This window comes from Maniola hyperantus, chromosome 16 (genome assembly GCF_902806685.2).
Source record: "Maniola hyperantus chromosome 16, iAphHyp1.2, whole genome shotgun sequence".
Taxonomy (NCBI): domain Eukaryota; kingdom Metazoa; phylum Arthropoda; class Insecta; order Lepidoptera; family Nymphalidae; genus Maniola; species Maniola hyperantus.
The window spans coordinates 13,351,903-13,370,790 of NC_048551.1; the positions used below are offsets into that span (position 1 = coordinate 13,351,903).

General features: G+C 39.0%; 1 protein-coding gene across 2 annotated transcripts in view; it reads left to right on the top strand.

Annotated features, from left to right (window-relative positions):
* The window catches only part of LOC117989799 (formin-J-like), a 92,083-nt gene that overhangs the window by 7,192 nt on the left and 66,003 nt on the right, over nucleotides 1-18,888 (top strand). For both annotated transcript variants that reach the window (XM_069503858.1, XM_069503859.1), the window contains exons 2-3: nucleotides 10,836-10,929; nucleotides 11,462-11,558. In XM_069503858.1, the coding sequence (XP_069359959.1) occupies nucleotides 10,867-10,929; nucleotides 11,462-11,558 (160 nt within the window). In that variant the 5' untranslated portion in view covers nucleotides 10,836-10,866. The remainder of the gene's footprint in view (nucleotides 1-10,835; nucleotides 10,930-11,461; nucleotides 11,559-18,888) is intronic.

The window sequence follows — 18,888 nt, forward strand, 5'->3', positions numbered from 1 at the left end:
TGCTCGCTCACTATTGGCCACAATGCATTGTTGCAACAAGAATCGCACAAATTCAGCCAATCAGAACAATTGAGATTGTAATAATGATTGATGCAGGTTTTAGACAATCGCCCGGCAGGTCGGATGACGCTCGCTCACTATTGGCTACAATGCATTTTTAACCGACTTCAAAAAAAGGAGGAGGTTCTCAATTCGTCGGAATCTTTTTTTTTTTTTTTTTATGTATGTTCCCCGATTACTTGAAGACGCCTGGACCGATTTTGAAAATTCTTTTTTTGTTTGAAAGGGTATACTTCAAAGTTGGTCCCATTTAAATTTGGTGAAGATCTGATGAACATCTTCGAAGATAGATACTGGAACTCCTCAACGGATAAGAGTAAATTGCTCGCGATCAGTGTAATAGCTTAGTTAACAGTAGATTTTTAACCAGTCGTAGCATAATTCCATGGGACCACTAAAAATTGTGAAATAAAATTTTTTTACAAAAAAAATAAAAACCGACTGCGATACACAAACACTAAAAATTGAAAAATAATTTAATTTATTACCGAATATATTATGTATACAAGAGTTAATATAGTTCCATGATAATATTTTTTGGGGTCGGTGCCAATGAGGTGCCATTGTGGAGTCTCATAAAAATATGAAGTCTAGACGATTCGCGCAGGCTGCGGCGCAGCTAAAGCTAATTGGCACCGGCACCAAAAAGTATTATCATGGAACTATATTAACTCTTGTATGCATAATATATTTGGTAATAAATTAAATTATTTTTCAATTTTTATTGCCTCAAGAATCGCACACATTCAACCAATCACAACAATTGAGATTGTAATAATGATTGATGCAGGTTCTACAAAATCGACCTACTGATGCGGGATAGCGCGGGTGCCGTGCGGGTGTGCGGTGCGTCCCCCATCTCATACCCCAATTGCCATGTCGACCTGTCGCGAGCTATACATAGTAACCATACCTAATAGCAGAGCAATAGGTGCACAAAAAAATTATTGTTTCGAATTAGCTTTGAAGTGTAGGCACGAGTATAAAAACTCAGAGAAAGTTACAAAAGTGTATAATTATTATAAAAAGAGAACCAAAAACCAATCAAGTGCGAGTCGGACTCGCACACGTAGGGTTCCATTCCGTCGTACAAGATTCATTTTTTAATTTACATGGCGGCCAATTTAAAAAAAAATATTTTGTTGTTATAGCGGCAATATAAATGCACATTTTCTGAACTCTCTACCTATTCGATTCGTGGGAGTACAACCTGCTGATAGACAGACGGACGGAAAACCCACCACTTCCCATGGCCCCACCAGCCTCGCGATTATATGGGCTGAAGCGCGGGAGGGCGCCCGTTCGGTACTTTGCTCGGTGGCTCTTTCCCGGGGCGCCTTCTTGACTCCCTACAATTTTTTTTCTATCTGTTGCTTGTCCCTATGAGTTGTTCTCCCATTTCTGTCTAGTGGCAGACGGACAAACAGCGGAGGCTTAGTAATAGGGTTCCGTTGGATACGGAACCCTAAAACAGCCCAAAGGAATGTCTATGCAAGGTCGAAACGTTTGGGACCGGGGTTAAACCGCTCTAGTTCGGGTTAACGTAAAAAACGTAAAAACAATGCAATTATCTCGCACCCATTAAATTAAAATTGAATCTCAGCCGAAACCGGCTCTCATGTTAAATGCTCATACCAATTTTATTTGTAAGGGAGCATGTACACTATAATAAAATGGTAGTTATCACCAATAAGCTGAATGTAACTCATAGTCAATACTCAAACTCGTAATTAAGTAGCAACTTAAGCATGAGTCAAGACTCTATTACCGTGCACTGCGGTTCGGAAAATTGATTATATTGAGAAGAGCTGGCAAGAAACTCTGTAGTTTCTTTTTTTTTTAATCGGCTAGGTGCGAGATTCTGTATATGGGTAAGGGTATAGTCAAAGACCTGGAGAGTGACATAGGCTACTTTTATCTCGTAAAATCAAAGAGTTCCCACAGTTTTTAACTTTAGAATATACTACGTCTAGTGCAGCAGCGAAGCGAGCGCAAAAAATTTTATTGTGTTTAATAAAACTGCTGTCAAATGTACAATGGTCTTTAGTACATAGGATCTGTAGATTAGTGGCGTGAGGGACGCAGTTTTGTGAATGAAATGGGCCATAATTGCGCCTCGGCGGGCAGCGGCTAGCGACGGCTAATGGCTTAGTTACGGCTTACGGCTAAGCTGAATCACTCTATCATACACGCTGGAGAGACCTAAACCAAAATCCCTCAGTGTTTCTGAAGACGAAGTAATCGGTTTCTCTCTCCGGTCATGTTGGATTGCCATCCCGACGGACTATCATCATCATCATGATCAACGCATCACCGGCTCACTGCAGAACACGAGTCTCATTTCAGATTGACAAGGGTTTCGGATTATGAGACTGAGCAATTATAGAGTGCATCTAATATCATCCAATATACCAACCCTATGATAATATCTCCTAAGCCGTGATAGCCTTGTGGTTAAGATGTTCGCCTCCGATTCGGGAGGTCGGGGGTTCGATTCCGGGCACGCACCTCTAACTTTTCGAAGTTATGTGCGTTTTAACTGACTTCAAAAAAGGAGGAGATTCTCTTTATCTTTTCTAAGCAATCTTTTTTAAGCAATTAAATACCACTTGCTTTAACGATGAAGGAAAACATCGTCATCGTGAGGAAACTCGCATGCCTGAGAGTTCTTCATAATGTTCTCATAGTGGTGTGAATTCTGCCAAACCCTTTTCATTCTAAAAAGAGACCCACGCTCAGTAGAGAGCTGGCGATGGCTTAATGATGATGATGACGGGCAGCGGCTAGTGACGGTTAAAGATGGGCGTTATTGGCTATTTATGTCAACGGTTAATCAACAGTTATTTAGTTTCAATACCGATATTGATAACCGTTGCCGAATATCGGTATCAGAGTTGTGTTTCAACTAATTTAATATGCGCAACGCGCAGCGGTTTCCGTAGTAGTAACTAAGCTAGCTGCCGTATCAATACCGTCTGTATAGCTAGCGCGCGCATATTCACTAAAATAAAACCAATTTTACTTTCATGAATATCGTGAAGTAATCACAACCTTAAGTTCATAGCAGCAAAGTTTAATTTGATCATTGACTTAGGTCAAACTATAGTGGACGCCTGCACGAATAGTTTGCCACAGTCCAGTTAACCAAAAACATTTCACGAAGATTGATAAACCAAAGAGGACCTTATCTCTATTACTCTAAGGCTAACTGTATTAAGATTGATAGATCAAAGTGTAATGGACAAGTACTTGTACAGTTAAGCCTTAGCGTAATAGAGATAAGGTTGGCTTTGGTTTACCAAGTTCTTAGTTACTAAGCCGGTAGCCAATAACCGCTCCTTCTCAGCTTTCAGTGAAAGAAAGAAAGAGAAGGCATAATTATTGCGTTTCTAGTTACCAAAAAACCAAACAATGCATTGTCAGTTGCCAGTTGGCAGCGTTGCGTTGTCAGGTGGTTCGTCATAGATGTTAGCTGAAAACCGTTGTTAGCTACAACAATAACGCTACGGTACGCTATAGGTACGGCAGCGGTTTTCAGTTAAGTTTAGCTATAGCGGACACATGTCTAGTGACGGTTAATGCCTTTAGTTACGGCTTACGGCTAAGCTGAATCACTTTATTATACCCGCTGGATTGAAACTTACGCCAAGCCTAAGACCAATCAGAACAGAAAGTGTGGTATGGTCCAACATAGCGCCGGTTGGCGGAGGAGAGCATGTGGCCGGACTCTTTTGCAGAGACAGCGAGAAGGCGATAACGGACTTTTTTAGAATTTGCGTCTTCGTTATCGCCTTAATGTAGAGAACCTTGGCCGGAACTAACAGTTATTTGTAATGCAAGGCTGCAAAGTTGTTAGTTTGTCAAATGCTCGAGCGCAAATAAATTTGCAGCCGTGCGAAACACACAACTTTTCATCTCACTACAGCGAGGAAAACGCTAGATGTTCGATAAAAGAAGCGCCAGTACCGTGAAGGTTTCAATAAGTAGCTTCTATATTAATAGGGCACAAATCAGGCAGTAAAGGAGGTTCTAATTCAAGAAGATTCCTTATTTGAATAAAGTTTTTCGGGTGAGTTCAGAATTTTAATTTGAAATTCTTAGAACAAAAAAAATTATGATTCGCTTAAACGTCCTTAAATGTTATTTGCTCTCTCTTAAAATAAGAACTGTGTAAATTACCACGGTGCCTTGCCACTACTTTATTAGCTAATAATTATGTTTTGATTTAAATTACCTTCTCGATCTTTGAAATCAGTTAAAAAGTGAAAGAAAAGAACGGTACTCGATAACGGTACATAAACAATCTAATAAAATACTTGTCACTTCCCATCAGAAAAAGTTAATAGCTACCTACTACGTATTAGGTAGGCACCTAACGTTTTACCTATTATATGGAAAAATGCGTTACAGTATTCTGACTTCTTATGGTGGTGTTTTCACACTTTTTTTCCATTTTATTTTCTCATTCGCACCATTGTTTTGTTTACAGTGCGTAAATGTTTTTTTATACAGAATTAATTTAATAAGTTACTGCGTAAAGGTGCGTTTTCACTCAATATATATTTCACTCAGTATAATAACATTGTAAATTGAAAAATTAAAAAGAGCAACCGCCGAGTTTCTTGCTGGTTCTTCTCGGTAGGAACGGAATTCCGAACCAGTGGTAAATTAAAACTACCTGACTATTCATAAGCACTTGTAAAAAGTTTACATGAATAAAAAAACATTCTATTCTAAAAAAAACATTCTATTCTATTCTATTCTATTCAACATTTGTATTTCACAATATGATACATTTAAACAAGATTTAGCCTGCGAATTCATCCACATAATCATTTTTACTGACTGACTGACTTATATATCAACGCACAGCCTAAAAACCTGTGGTCGTAGAGACATGAAATTTTGAGAGTGTGTTCTTTGTAAAAAGTAGGTAATCCACTAAGAATTTTCGAAATTCCACCCCTCAGTGGGTCATGAAAGTCCGTCATTTTTGAAGTTACATAGATGATAATAATTGGTATTTAAGCCTTCGGTTAAAAATAAAAAAATACGTATTTCATGATTTTTGAAAACTTTACTACCAAGGGGATCAAATGGGGGACGAAAGTTTGTATGAAAGTCCGTCATTTTTCAAGTTATTTGCATGAAAATTGGTATTTCGGTTTTCGGTCACAAATGAAGAAATACGTGTTTCAGGATTTTTGGAAATTCAATCCCCACCTCGATTTTCTAAATTCCACCCGAGCAAAGCCGGGGCGGGCCAACTAGTCTATATATATAAAAGGAAAAGCTGACTGACTGACTGATCTAATCTATCAACGCACAGCTCAAACTACTGGACGGATCGGGCCGAAATTTGGCAAGCAAATAGCTATTATGACGTAGACATCCGCTAAGAAAGAATTTTTGAAAATTCAATTCCTAAAACGGTAGAACAGGTGTTTGAAATTTGTGTCGTCCACATTAATTATCATTTTAGTATGGATTGATATTACGGAAAAACGTAAGTCTCAAGAACTGCTCGAATAAACCTTTCTTAATCCCTAAGAGCTCTCTGATACCTCACTCGAAGGGATTTTCTTTCGGCCTAATCTCTGACAACCTAAAAATAGAAACGTGGCAAAGATGTACTTAGCCGTCACGGATAATAACCCCTCGACCCGTTAAGGGAATATACCTACCTCAATTGAAACGCGCCCTATTTATTTTTACCAGACTACACAGGAGCAAAAACTTCAAATCTAAAATTCAAAAATATTCATTCACTAGCTGATGTTTTGGTTTTTCACGGCCCAACAGTTTAACTGATTTTGATGAAATTTGGTACAGAGTTAGCTTACATCCCGGGGAAGGACATACTTTTTATCCAAAGTAGCCTATGTCCTTCCAAAACCAAAACCAAAGAGTTCCCAACGAAGTGCGGGCATCATCTAGTAATAATATAAGCCCTAATAAGCTACCGGTACGATGATAATAATTGCCTATATCAAAAATAAATTCTTTTTCAATAATTATTTAATAGAGGGTCTTCCAAAATACGTAAAATCGACGTCCTTTATAACCATTTTAAATTATCAATTAAATTAAAAAAAATACATTATGACGTGACGTCACATTTATTTAATTGAATCTTGCATACTAAACGCGCGTTTTGACGTTTGATAAAAAGTTACTGATTTGACTAGTTGCCAAATACCGTATTGTGAATTAAGTCGGAAAAATCTTCAGCATCAAGAGTCGTTTATGTTATGCAGTGATATGTCTACAGAGTGAAACTATAAAAGTCAATTAATAATAATTAGTCAAGTAATAAATGTATTAGACGAGTAAAAGCCACTAATATCTATACCAATAATAAGAACGTAAATTCTCCTACAAATCAATCCAATGTATGGACTTGTCTATAAATATACCGCTTATTAGCAAGTTCCTATTAGCTATTCTTAAAAGTGAAGAGCGGATACAATAATATCGCGGCGCGGCGCAGGCGCAGGAAGTGAAACAATGTGAACGGGCCTTAAGTGTCCCGTTCCCACGTACTTTCTATACTGCAGACTGTTCTCGCGAAGCTAATTGTAGGTTCCGTACAATATTGTGTGCTAAAACCATCGCCGGCTCACTACTGAGAACGGGTCTCCCCTCAGAATGAGATTTGTCCGTAGTCTACCACGCTGGCACGCAAGTCATCACTACCCCTATTATAAATGCGAAAGTGTGTTTGTTTGTTGGTTCATTGGTTTGTCCTGCAACGGAGTAACGGATCGACGTGATTTTTTGCATGGGTATATTTAAAGACCAGGAGAGTGACATAGGCTACTTTTTAGGTAGCAACAAATTATTTTCCTAAATCTTTTTTCGTTATTTTTTTATAAAATAACTGCAAAATCCCTACGGAACCCTAAAGCCTAAGTGTCTCTTAATCATTCATCTAAGCTCTTAATATATTGACTGGATCTGTTTTAATTAAGAAGTTCTTATTAAACTAAGTCAAAGCGGAAGAAATTCAATGTTATTATAAATTAGGTATCGTTAGCAAAAAATCTTTATACTTAATTATGTTACGAGGTTAATGAGTAATTTGTATTTTGAAATTATTATTTTTGGCTTTCAACAAAAATAACAGGAAGTAAGTCATCATACCTATAATATTATAATATTAGCTGATGGCCGCGGCTTCGCCCGCGTGGATTTAGGTGTTTAAAACCCGTGGGAACTTTTGGTTTTCCAGGACAAAAAGTAGCCTATCTGTAGTAGCCCGTCTCCCCGAGATGCAAGATATCTCAGTACCAAATTTCGTAAAAACATTTATGGCGAAACTATAAGGGTTCCTTCTTTACTACGGAACCCTAAAAACGTGCGACTCAGTTATATTCAGTACAGTTTAAATAACCATATGAGCTTAATTTAAGGTAGTTATTTCGATGTTACAGACAGACACTTCAATTTTATTTATTAGTATAGATTATTATGACAGCTACTTACAAACAGGTATTACGTCCGTACAAAATGAGAACTCACGCGCCATTTTAGCTTTATGTATCATCTGTCATATCAAAAGTACGATTCACCTTGATAATAAGGCCTAAAATCTTGTGGTTCTGTGATCCACTTCCTCCTTTGTCGTCCAGGTGCCCTTTTCCGGCTATTTTTAATTTCGTTCCGGCAATCAATTTCGTCGCAGTTAAAAACTATTTTTGAAGTTTCGGTATGAGAATCGACTTATTTGTATTTCTTTAATTTTTTTTATTCGTTACAATAACAATTCCATTATGGGAAGACATAAAACACAGGACGTTGTGGTCTGCGGCTTATGGGGAGTCGGTAGAGCAGGGCCGGACCGTCCTTATGGGCAAACTAGGCGACAGCCTAGGGCGCTCGAATTTGATATGGGGGCGGCAGTGGTGACTCACAAGAAAGCTGGCCATCATAAGAAAGCTTAGAGTCACTCAGCGGGCGATGGAGAGAGCTATGCTTAGAGTTTCTTTACGTGATCAAATCAGAAATGAGGAGATTCGTAGAAGAACTAGAGTACTAACCGACGTAGCTCAACGGGTTGCGCAGTTGAAGTGGCAATGGACAGGGCACATAGTTCGAAAAATCGATAGACTTTGGGGTCCCAAGGTGCTATAAATGGCGACCTTGCATCGGAAAGCGTAGCGTTGGCGCAGCGCATTAAGTCCCTACAAGAGACCTATGTCCAGCGGTGGACGTCTATCGGTTGTTAATGATGATGATGATGGTGACTGGCGAAGGAACGGAAGAAGGAAGGACGGGTACGTCACATGAAAGGAGCGACGAAGTGGACTCAAAATGCACCTCTTTTGGATAATATTTTGGATAGGTTTAGTTAGACTAGAACTAGCACAGTGTTGGAAGATCCCCCCTCCCCCACTATGTGAAAAGACGACATCAAACGAGTGGTATGGAGCCGCTCGATTCGGGTTACGCAAGACCGCAGCTTTCAAGTCTATCGGTAGATCCAGCCCCCCGATTGTGTAAGATAACATATTCATCGTAATTGACAGCAAATACTGCCTCTTGATTGGTTGAATTTAATTCGCCGTTCAAATTTTTTCACAGCCAATCAAGGGTCAGAATTTTGTGTTGTTGAAATTACGATGAATATGTAGGTACATTTTTTAACACAATCGAGGGGCTGAGTACCGAGTACTAGCTCAGAATACATTGGTACTGTACGCTCAATTCTCACATTATTGTTGATTATTTAGTTGCGAAGTTTCAAGGGTTTCCAGTCATTCTTCTAGGGCGCCGAGTTCGCTGGGGCCGGCCCTGGGCGTGAGCTCCGTACGCTAGCAATGTCTAATTGAATGACACGGCCCTTTGATAGCTTCCTTTGAGTCTGCAATATGCATTATGCAAATAGGTTACCTAGGTACGGCTCTAGGTGAATCTACCGTCCGTGTAGTCTAAATATATAAAAGGAAAAGGTGACATACGGACTGACTGATCTATCAACCCACATCTCAAACTACTGAACGGATCGGGCTGAAATGTGGCATGCAGATAGCTATTATAACGTAGGCAACCGCTAAGAAAGGATTTTTGAAAATTCAACCACTAAGGGGGTGAAATAGGGATTTGGTCCACGCGGACGAAGTCGCGAGCATAAGCTAGTTACATAATATTATAAGAAAACTGCATGATATGCCAGTCAAGAGCAAGTCGGAGTCTGTACTATCGCACAAGATGTTTTACCATTTTTGCATTTTTATGTGCAACACTGCACAACATGACAACAGCACCATCTATATGTGATTTGATAAACTAAAATAATTTTTTTACATCACATACCTACCTACATGGATTTTTCGTGAGCACATTTTAATTTTTTTTATGATGTAACCACAAATTCACGGTTTTGGATTTATTCCTTTAGTTGTGTTATAAGACCTACCTATCTTTTCAAACCGGTTTTTTTCAAAAGCTTAAGAACCATTAAAACCGTTTCCTCAAGATAATGTTCGAGAAATCCGTAATGTTCGAGAGGACAGGTCACGGAAGGTAAGGCCCATCGACCGACGACGCCTTATTGAATAACTCACCCTTTGATAGTCAGTTCCTTTGACCGTAATTATATTACCCACTTCCCCTTGAATGCATCTTAAAGTTGCTATAGCAGATATTTTATTTGATCACTAGCTGTCCCGGCTTCGCTTGAGTCGATTTTTCAAAAATCGGTAAGGGGGTGGAAATTCCAAAAAATCTTAAACACGTAGACGACAGTCATCATCATGATCAACTCATCGCCGGCTCACTGCAGAACATGGGTCTCCTTTCAGAGAAGGAAAATATCGTGAGGAAACCTGCATCCCTGAGAGTTCTCCATAATGTTCTCAAAGGTGTGTGGAGTCTACCAATCCGCACATGGCCAGCGTAATAGACTATGGCCAAACCCCTTCTCACTCTGAGAGGAGACCCGTGTTCTGTAGTGAGCCGGCGATGTGTTGATCATGATGATGATAGTTACTACGGCCTACGAATAGGTAGAACCTGAAAGAACAGAAATCAACATTTTGAATTTTCCACACATTCCCAATTTCCACTCCACGTATTTTACTGACAGACGCATTGAAATACGTAATTGATGGATCATACTTCGTCCCGATTGGATTGGATGAGATTACAACGGATTTCTGAATGCGAATGGATAGTTTTTTTTTTATTTATCAAACTGTTTTTGCGGACTTTATTATTAAAGTTTCAATCTGAATATAAATTGGTTTCATATCAAGATATGAGCGCTGTGGTCTGTGAGAGGTCTTAAATTCGATTCCCGGAAGGGTTAATTTGGGAATTACCTAAAAATTTGGAATTCATATAATATACAATGTTTTTGCAATATCGTTTATAGTGCATCTTTATATTTTCGTTTTCATATTTTCAAACAAAAGCGTTTCGAAACGAAAGAAAATGCTTTTGTTTGAAATTGAAATAATGAGAATTTCCCTTACTTTGCAAGGAAATTTTAATTTTCATGATTACCTTAAAGCGAAGCACTTTAGGCTGGCTTTCCACTAAAATGTGTAGTTAGTGTAATAAAGAGAACTGAATTGAATTGAATTAGTATGATAATATCAAGACGTGTCAACCGACTGATTTTCATAGCTTAGCTTTGCTCTGGTGGAAAAAGGCTCAACAAAGATACCTAATTAGTCAAAGAAAACACCAATCAGGTTAAGGCTATTTAGGAAAATCCTAGAGCGCCATAAAATAGTCCTACTTTTAACTAAGAAACCTTTTTCCTTTTTCAGGTGTTAACCAAATCGACCCAGAGGAAATAAAATGCAAACTAAGAATATTAACCTGATCCAGGACCAAAGAAATAAAGACCCCTGTGATATTCAGGTACCTTCTTAACTTTTTTAATGCTATACATTACCATGAAATGAAATCCCATGGGAACTCTTATTCTACGGGATGAAAACAGCCTGACTGTTTCCAGGCGCCCTACGACGATAGGTATTTTGTCTACGCATTTTCTCGTCTTATTCATAAAGATTTAACACGAAAATGCGTAGACAGACATTACGTAGACAAAATTTTCTCGTGGGTGCATGTAAGGCGTGCAGGATGTAAGCATAAATCTCTGTACCCGTCAAAAACTGATGGACGGTGAAAAAGTAGACAGACAGACAGACCTACTCGATCGTATCTAGCTGTAATAAAAATAGAGAGTTCAAAATTCAAGCGCCATCTGTATTTTCATTGCCATATCAACACGTATACACGTAACTACCTAGTCAGTTCGCAGAACTAGTACAAGATGGCGCTGTTATGAATAAATTACATCGCATACATTTCCATAATAAAATTATTGTACCTACTGTATTTTAATGAAATTCAATGGTTATAAATTATTAATTTATGCTTTTCACAGAAAATAGGCCGCCAAGATGGTGTTCCATTGGATGTGTCAGTGAACCAGGCGATATCGAACCAAGTCACGGTCGCCGCGGTCGGTTCTACGTATTGCGGTCAGTATGAAAATCGTATAAAATTCAAATTAACTTTGTCCGGATATTTCTCACGTCACGTGTCCTTCTTTGAACCGCTACTGTTGGAACTTCTGCAGGGTCTCGAACAGTTATACCTATCTAGATACATAATATTATCATCTGATTTGGAATATACAAAATATTCATGGGCGGCGGTAATCACTTAACATCAGGTCGCCTGCTCGTTTGCTCGCCATTTTTACTTAAAAAAATAGTCATAACTCTTATAATGTACCCGACAGGTCATGATGGCAATCGGGGACGGAACGCCTCGCAAACCCGCACAGCTCCCGCGCTAACCCGGTGCGGACGAGCGCGGGGGACGTGCGGGTGTGCAGTGCGTCCCCCCGCCTCATGCCCCGATTGCCATCTCGACCTGTCGTGTACCTACTATACCTACTTATCTAAAAACCTTTAGATATTTATTTAATTACCTAATTTGAATAGACGTATTGTAAGTTGTGCGAGTAGGATAGACAATAACAGTTTTCCACTATACAAGGCTACATAATATACCTTACTTGGTACATCAATATAATAACTATTTTTATACAAATAAAGTTAAGATTGTCGCAATTTTATTTTCCTGTGTGATAGCCTAGTGGAGTGGTACGTTGGTTTTACAATCGTTCCGACGGAGAAAAAACGTCGCCAATACAAAACTAGACGTGTTGAGTTCATCATCAGCCCGTGGAAGTCCACTGATGGACATAATGCCTTCCGTAATAAGCGCCACCACACTCGGTCCTGAGCCTTCCTCATCCAGCCATAAACAGACATTAGTTTCTTGTATCAACAAAATTTTATTAATTTTTATGTGTTATTTAGTATTTTTTTATCGATACAAGTTAGCCCTTGAGTGCAATCTCACCTGGTGGTAAGTGATGATGCAGACTAAGATGGTAGCGGGCTAACCTGAAAGGGGTGTAGCAGTTTTTTTAAACCCCTTTGGTTTCTACACAGCATCGTACCGGAACGCTAAATCGCTTGGCGGTTTTGCGGGTAGACCAAAAAAAGACCAGACCAAAAATTTAGAAATTTTAAAATTCCAAACCCCTGCCTGGAATCGAACCCTGGAACTCCCGCTAATAAGACCACAGCGCTTAACACTGCACCAGGGAGGTCGTCAAAACTTATTAAAATGAGAGGCAAACTACGTTTGTTTGGAGCGCACAACGAATAAACTCCTTTGTGTAAGGCACAGTGCTCTGTGCTTCACAACAATGCAATGTTACATACGAGTTACTCAGACACCTGCGATGCGTGACCCGAAGCCAAAACAGATTTCAATCTATCCTTCAATCAGCGCCGACGCGAACAAAGAAGTATTTTTAATTTTAATCTACGATTCTCGCTACAATATACCACCTTTTTACCCACAGCCGTTAAGCCAATAAAAAAACATCTTCAAGGTGAAGGATTATTTGAAAGAAAAAGTGAAAATTTTAAACGAAAGTGATTGTGTTCCGAAAAGTTTTGTGGAGTTACTGCAAATTGTTTAAAAACAAACTGGTGCAAACTGGATCCTCGAAGAAGACCATTTATTGGAGTTCCAGATGTTTTACTATGTCCAGGTACACGAATTAAAGTAATTAATTAAGTTTAATTTGTGTTTCGAGTAGTTGAAACTTGAAAGTTTTGCAATTTTCCTAACCTTTCGTTTTCCGCCTACGAAAATGCTAGTTCACGGAGTCATACATAGATGGCGCTAACACCTTATTGTATGATAGAATATTTTTTTTTTCTTGCTCATAATAATCTACCTCCCTCGAACAACTCCCTGGCACAGTGGTGTCTTATAAGTGGAACGTCCTGGGTTCGATTCCCGACTGGGGCAATTGGGGATTTATTATTTTTAAATGTTGTCTGGTCTGGCTGGTGGGAGGCTTCAGCCATGGCTAGTTACCACCCTTGACCCTACCGGCAAAGCCTTGCCGCCAAGCGATTTAGCCTTCCGGTAGATACGTAGATGCCGATTACCACCAGGAGAGATTGCAGTCCTAAAATTAGGTTGTGCTTAGAATCGGTGCCGGTCAAGTCAGTAGGTAATATTCGTAAGATCTTTTTTTCTTTTTTTTTTACATCTCAAAGCAATCTTTTTCTTAGTTCCCTTAGTGACAATTCTTTTAAATTCTTTGCAAAAGGTGCACAAAATAAATATCTGTAGTTCGCGACAGGTTGAGATGGCAATCGGGGAGTGAACGCCCCGTCTCATACCCCGATTGCCATTTCAACCTGTATATACTATGACTATATCTACCTACCTACCTACCCAGTCGAAAATAAAGTTGCGTGTTTGCAAATGAGGTGGTTGCATGCAATCCTCGGAGTATCCTTGCTACATTGTTAAATTGCAGGTAGGGTTGCCATGGTTGCCACTCAAATCTAAACAAGTACTCTAACTGCCGCACTCAGAGTCGCTTAATCATTACGTATTATTTAGTTAAAACGAGACAGAGCTATATCTCTCCCATAAAGTCTCGTTTTAACTCAATCTTAAGTAACGATTAGCTTCTCTGAGTGCGGCTGTTAATAAAAGATTTTACGTCTCACCAACGCGACGGTGCTAGAATTCGAAAATCAAAACACAATAACGCCAAAGTAAAATTGTCCTAAAGAGCCTTCCAGATTATTTATTTGCAAATTGCAATATACGATATATTGCAATTTGCAAATAAATAATCTGGAAACTTTTACAATTTTTTTAAAATTTTTTGACCCTGTATGTCCACTGCCACTTCAAGTTCGCGACTCGCTGAGCTATCTCGGTACTCTGGTTCTCCTATTACGGATCTCCTCATTTCTTTCTAATTCAATTAGATTTTTACTTCAGTGTACTTAACAATTTAAAATAAAATAACTTTTGACCTTATCATCAGGATTTTAAAAATATATGACAGTAAGTAGAGGTATAATAAAAAAATTAAAGTTAGTTTTCGTAATTGACGCCCCTAAGGTAACATTTGTTACCTACTCGTGTGGAAATCTAGATAAACACACAGTCGTACATTAATTAGGAGATGCGAGAAGATACACGAGTTTTTCTAAAGAAGGTAGGTAGAAGACGTTATCTTTGCCTCAGAGAAGTCACAGAGCTTGTTAATGTACTAAACTAGAATGAGCTTTAATGACCAATTTATATGAGAAAATTTCTGATCAAACAACAAACATTTATGTGAACTAGAATGAGGGAACTCTCGGCTTGATCCTGAATTATTGACGATATGTCAAATATGCTATGGTGACGTAAAATCAAAGAAAAATAGAGTATAGTCCGTACAAAATGACTCCTCACGCGCCATTATAACTCTATGGGTTAAAAGTACGCGTTCACCTTTAAAATAAGGCCTAAAATCGTACTTTTGACATCGTACATTTGATCGAAATTTGATACAAAAAGTTAAAATGGCACGTGAGGAGTTAAATTTTACGCGTTATAGGTACTTTACGGCCTAAGAGCCAGCGCGTGCCAGACCTTTCCTTTTTTTATAAAAGCTGAAAGTTTCTCTGCGTATTGTCCCCAACTCTGGGAGGAACGTTTGTTTGGACTTTGTGTGGATAATGGTGGCTTTGAGAGATAACAGGTAATAAAGGTGGGGGTCCCCAATGTTAGGGACAATCCGGACAATACACAGAGAAACTTTCAGCTTTTATAAAATATGGAAGGTCTGGCACGCGCTGGCTCTCTCTCCCGTAGTAGATAAAGATCGTAGATTGCTAAGCAATTTATCTTAAAGGAAACCAAAGACAGTAATATGAGCACGCGTGGGCGAAGATAATTGTTGAAGGCGTTGTTTCTGAGAACTCGGACCTCCGCTCCGTGAGGTCGGTTGCCATATTTGGGGGTTACAAAATATATGCCAATTATACATAAAGGTTTGGACCTATAGTCTACAAACCCATGTTAGAGCCATGCATAAACATTAAACGTGTTTTATTACTATACACGAAGCTAATTTCTAGACCTAATATGGCATAGTGCCATCATCATAGTCATATACTGTCTGGCATTGGTATTAGGTACAACTTGAAGTCAGTGCCTAGGCTACATATTACCTTTTTTTCAGGGTTCCGTATCGAAAAAGGAAAAAAGGAACCTATTATGTTAAATAATACGATATTTAATCAGAGAACGTGTTTATTGAGCTAAGTAGCATGACAGTACAACAATATCATTTTTCCTCTTACCCACTTGTATTATCTTTTTATTATAAAAAGGTAAACAAATGATGTAGGTAGGTTTTTATACATGACATACCTTCCCTCTAAGTAAGTAATACACATTAATTAAAGTTTAACATCTTAAATTGATAACTAAGTACACAAACAAACAATTTACAAATCAATCATTCAAATCAATACAATCAATATTCTCATTAGAACCACTGGGCCTAGAATATGGAACTTTATTATGAAGATTTCGTTTTGTTCTAATTTTCCCCCCCGGTATGTCTATTTCTGCTGATTTAGGTATTCCTAATATCTCTTCCCATCTCTCTGAGCTGGGTATTTCAATTATAGGATCAGGGTCATTTTCTAATTCTCCTTGGCCTGTCTCAGAGCTTGGTATTTCTATAGCAGGGTCATTTTCTATCTCTCCTTCTAACCCATCCTCTTTTTCTTTATCATTTCTGTCATGAGTTTCCTCTCTGTTTTTTATTTTGATTATTTGGTCCATATGTCGTCTTAACACTGCACCATCTCCGGTTTGTATCCTGTAGCTAGACGGGCCGCTTTTCTCCACAACCTGCCCTGGTAACCATCTCGGTCCGCTTGAGTAGTTTCTGTACATGACCTTTTGTGACACATTAGTTTCTCTGGTTTTTTGTTGGGCGTTATTCATGATTTGGTTTTCTATTCTTCTGTGTTGTATATTATCAGGGTGTAGGGTATCCATTAGCGTGCGAAGGCGTCTATTCATCAACAGTTCGGCAGGACTTTTCTTTGTTGTGCAGCATGGAGTAACGCGTAGGCCTAACAACATGTTCGGAATTTTTATTTCCCATGGTCCCTCCATCTTCCGTAATTTTTCCTTTACTGTCTGTACCATGCGTTCTGCCAAACCATTAGTGGCCGGATGGTATGGTGCGGATGTCACATGTTTTACTTTGTTGGATTCCAGAAACGATTTCATTTCACTGGACACAAAAGCAGTGCCATTGTCAGATACCAGGGTTTCACATATTCCATGTGTAGCAAATAAATTCCTTAAGTGGTGAATCACTGTTGTGGAATTTGTGTTGTTTACCATTAACACTTCTGGCCATCTAGAGAAGGCATCGACGACTATAAAAAAATTCTTATTCATAAATGGTCCTGCAAAGTCTATATGAATTCTAGACCATGGCCTTGAAGGGATGACCCACTCGTGTGAAGACTTTGGAGGCATATGTCTATTTTCTAAGCACCTAGCACAATTGCTGACCAATTCATCTATGTCTTCATTCAACTGTGGCCACCACACATAACTCCGGGCCAGTGCCTTTGTGTGGACAATGCCGTTATGTGTGGTGTGCAGCATGTGTAGGATGTTTTGTCGAAGAGGCTGTGGTATAACAACCCGACATCCAAGTAATACACAGCCATCTTGTAAAGACAATTCTGTTCTATGTAGCCAATAGGTTCGTAAATTTCTATCTGTAACCTTGTTTGGCCATCCACATTGTAGAAAGTGAACAACTCGTGAGAGTGTTTGGTCTTTTTTAGTTTCGGATGCTATCTCAAGAGCAGAATAAGGAAAATCTTCTAGTTTTTCTGCCATTAGAAGTATTTCATATAAAGGTTCTTCTTCTAGCTCAGGCACCGGTAAAGGCCATCGACTTAAACCGTCTGCATTGGCGATTTGAGTTCCTGGTCGATAAGCAATATTGTAATCGTGTGCCGTTAATGCTATAGAGATTCTTGTCAAACGGGGCGATAAAATAGATGGCATAGGTCTTTTTGGATCAAAAATTCCAAGCAGAGGTTTGTGGTCGGTTATCACCGTAATATACCCAGCCAAATAGTTGTGGAACTTTTTAATGCCGAACATAATTGCGGTAGCTTCTTTGTCCAATTGTGAGTATCGTCTTTCATGTGTATTTAACGTCCTAGAGCTCATTGCGATCGGACGTTCCTGTCCGTCTTCCATCACATGTGATAACACTGCCCCGACACCATATTCTGAACTATCACATGTGAGTATTAGTGGTTTATTCAAATCATAATGAACTAATGTAGTATTAAATGTAAGCATTTGTTTGGCTTTACTGAAAGCTTCTTGTTCACGTTCAGTCCACCGCCATTTTTGTGATTTATCAAGGAGTCTGTGCAACGGCTCCAGTAAAGTTGCTTTGTGAGGTATAAACCTTTCATAGAAATTGTATAATCCTAAAAACGCCTGTAACTCTTGTACACTTTTAGGTTCAGGTGTTTTCAAGACGGCTTCCACTTTGCTCGGAGCGGGGTGTATACCTTCTCCATTGATCACAAAACCTAAAAACTCAACTTTCTCCTGAGCAAATTTACATTTGGTCTTGTTAAGATGAAATCCTGCCTTCTGTATACGGTTTAGAACCGCTTCGAGTCGTTGTTGCATAAGAAGCATTGTCGGACCACTCACAATAATGTCATCAATTAAAACTGCGACTCCTTGTATTCCTGCTAGCAATGCTGTCATTAATCTTTGGAATATTCCAGGACAAGCTTTGACTCCAAAAGGTAACCGATGAACTGAATAAAGACCTTTGCATGTGTTTAAAGTTAATATTTTTGATGTGCTGTCACTAACTTTTACTTGCGTGTATGCTCTATCAAGGTCTAATGTTGTAAAAAACTTAGCACCTGCAACTGTAGCAAATACCTCATTCGCTGTCGGCATAGGGTAAGTGTCTGACTCTGTAGCTTGGTTGACAGTACTGCGATAGTCTCCACACAATCGGACATCACCTGACTTCTTTATTATTGGTACGACTGGTGTCGCCCACTCTGAAAAGGACAATGGCCGTAGTACACCTTCTGCCACCAGGCGGTCAATTTCCTTTTCAACTTTAGCTTTGATAGCGTAAGGTACCGGACGTGCTTTTAAAAATCTAGGTGTAGCGTCAGGTTTTAGATGTATAGTAATAGGATCTCCAGTAAATGTGCCAAGTCCATCTCTGAAGATGTCACTGTATTTAGAAATTGTCTTGTCAATGTTCATAAGATCACTACTCGACATAAAATTAATGTTTAGTGCAATATTCAACGGGGTCAACCAGTCCCGTCCCAGAAGATTGGGACCACCCCCTTTTGCTACAATTACATTTAAGGTACATTTGATGTCTTTGTA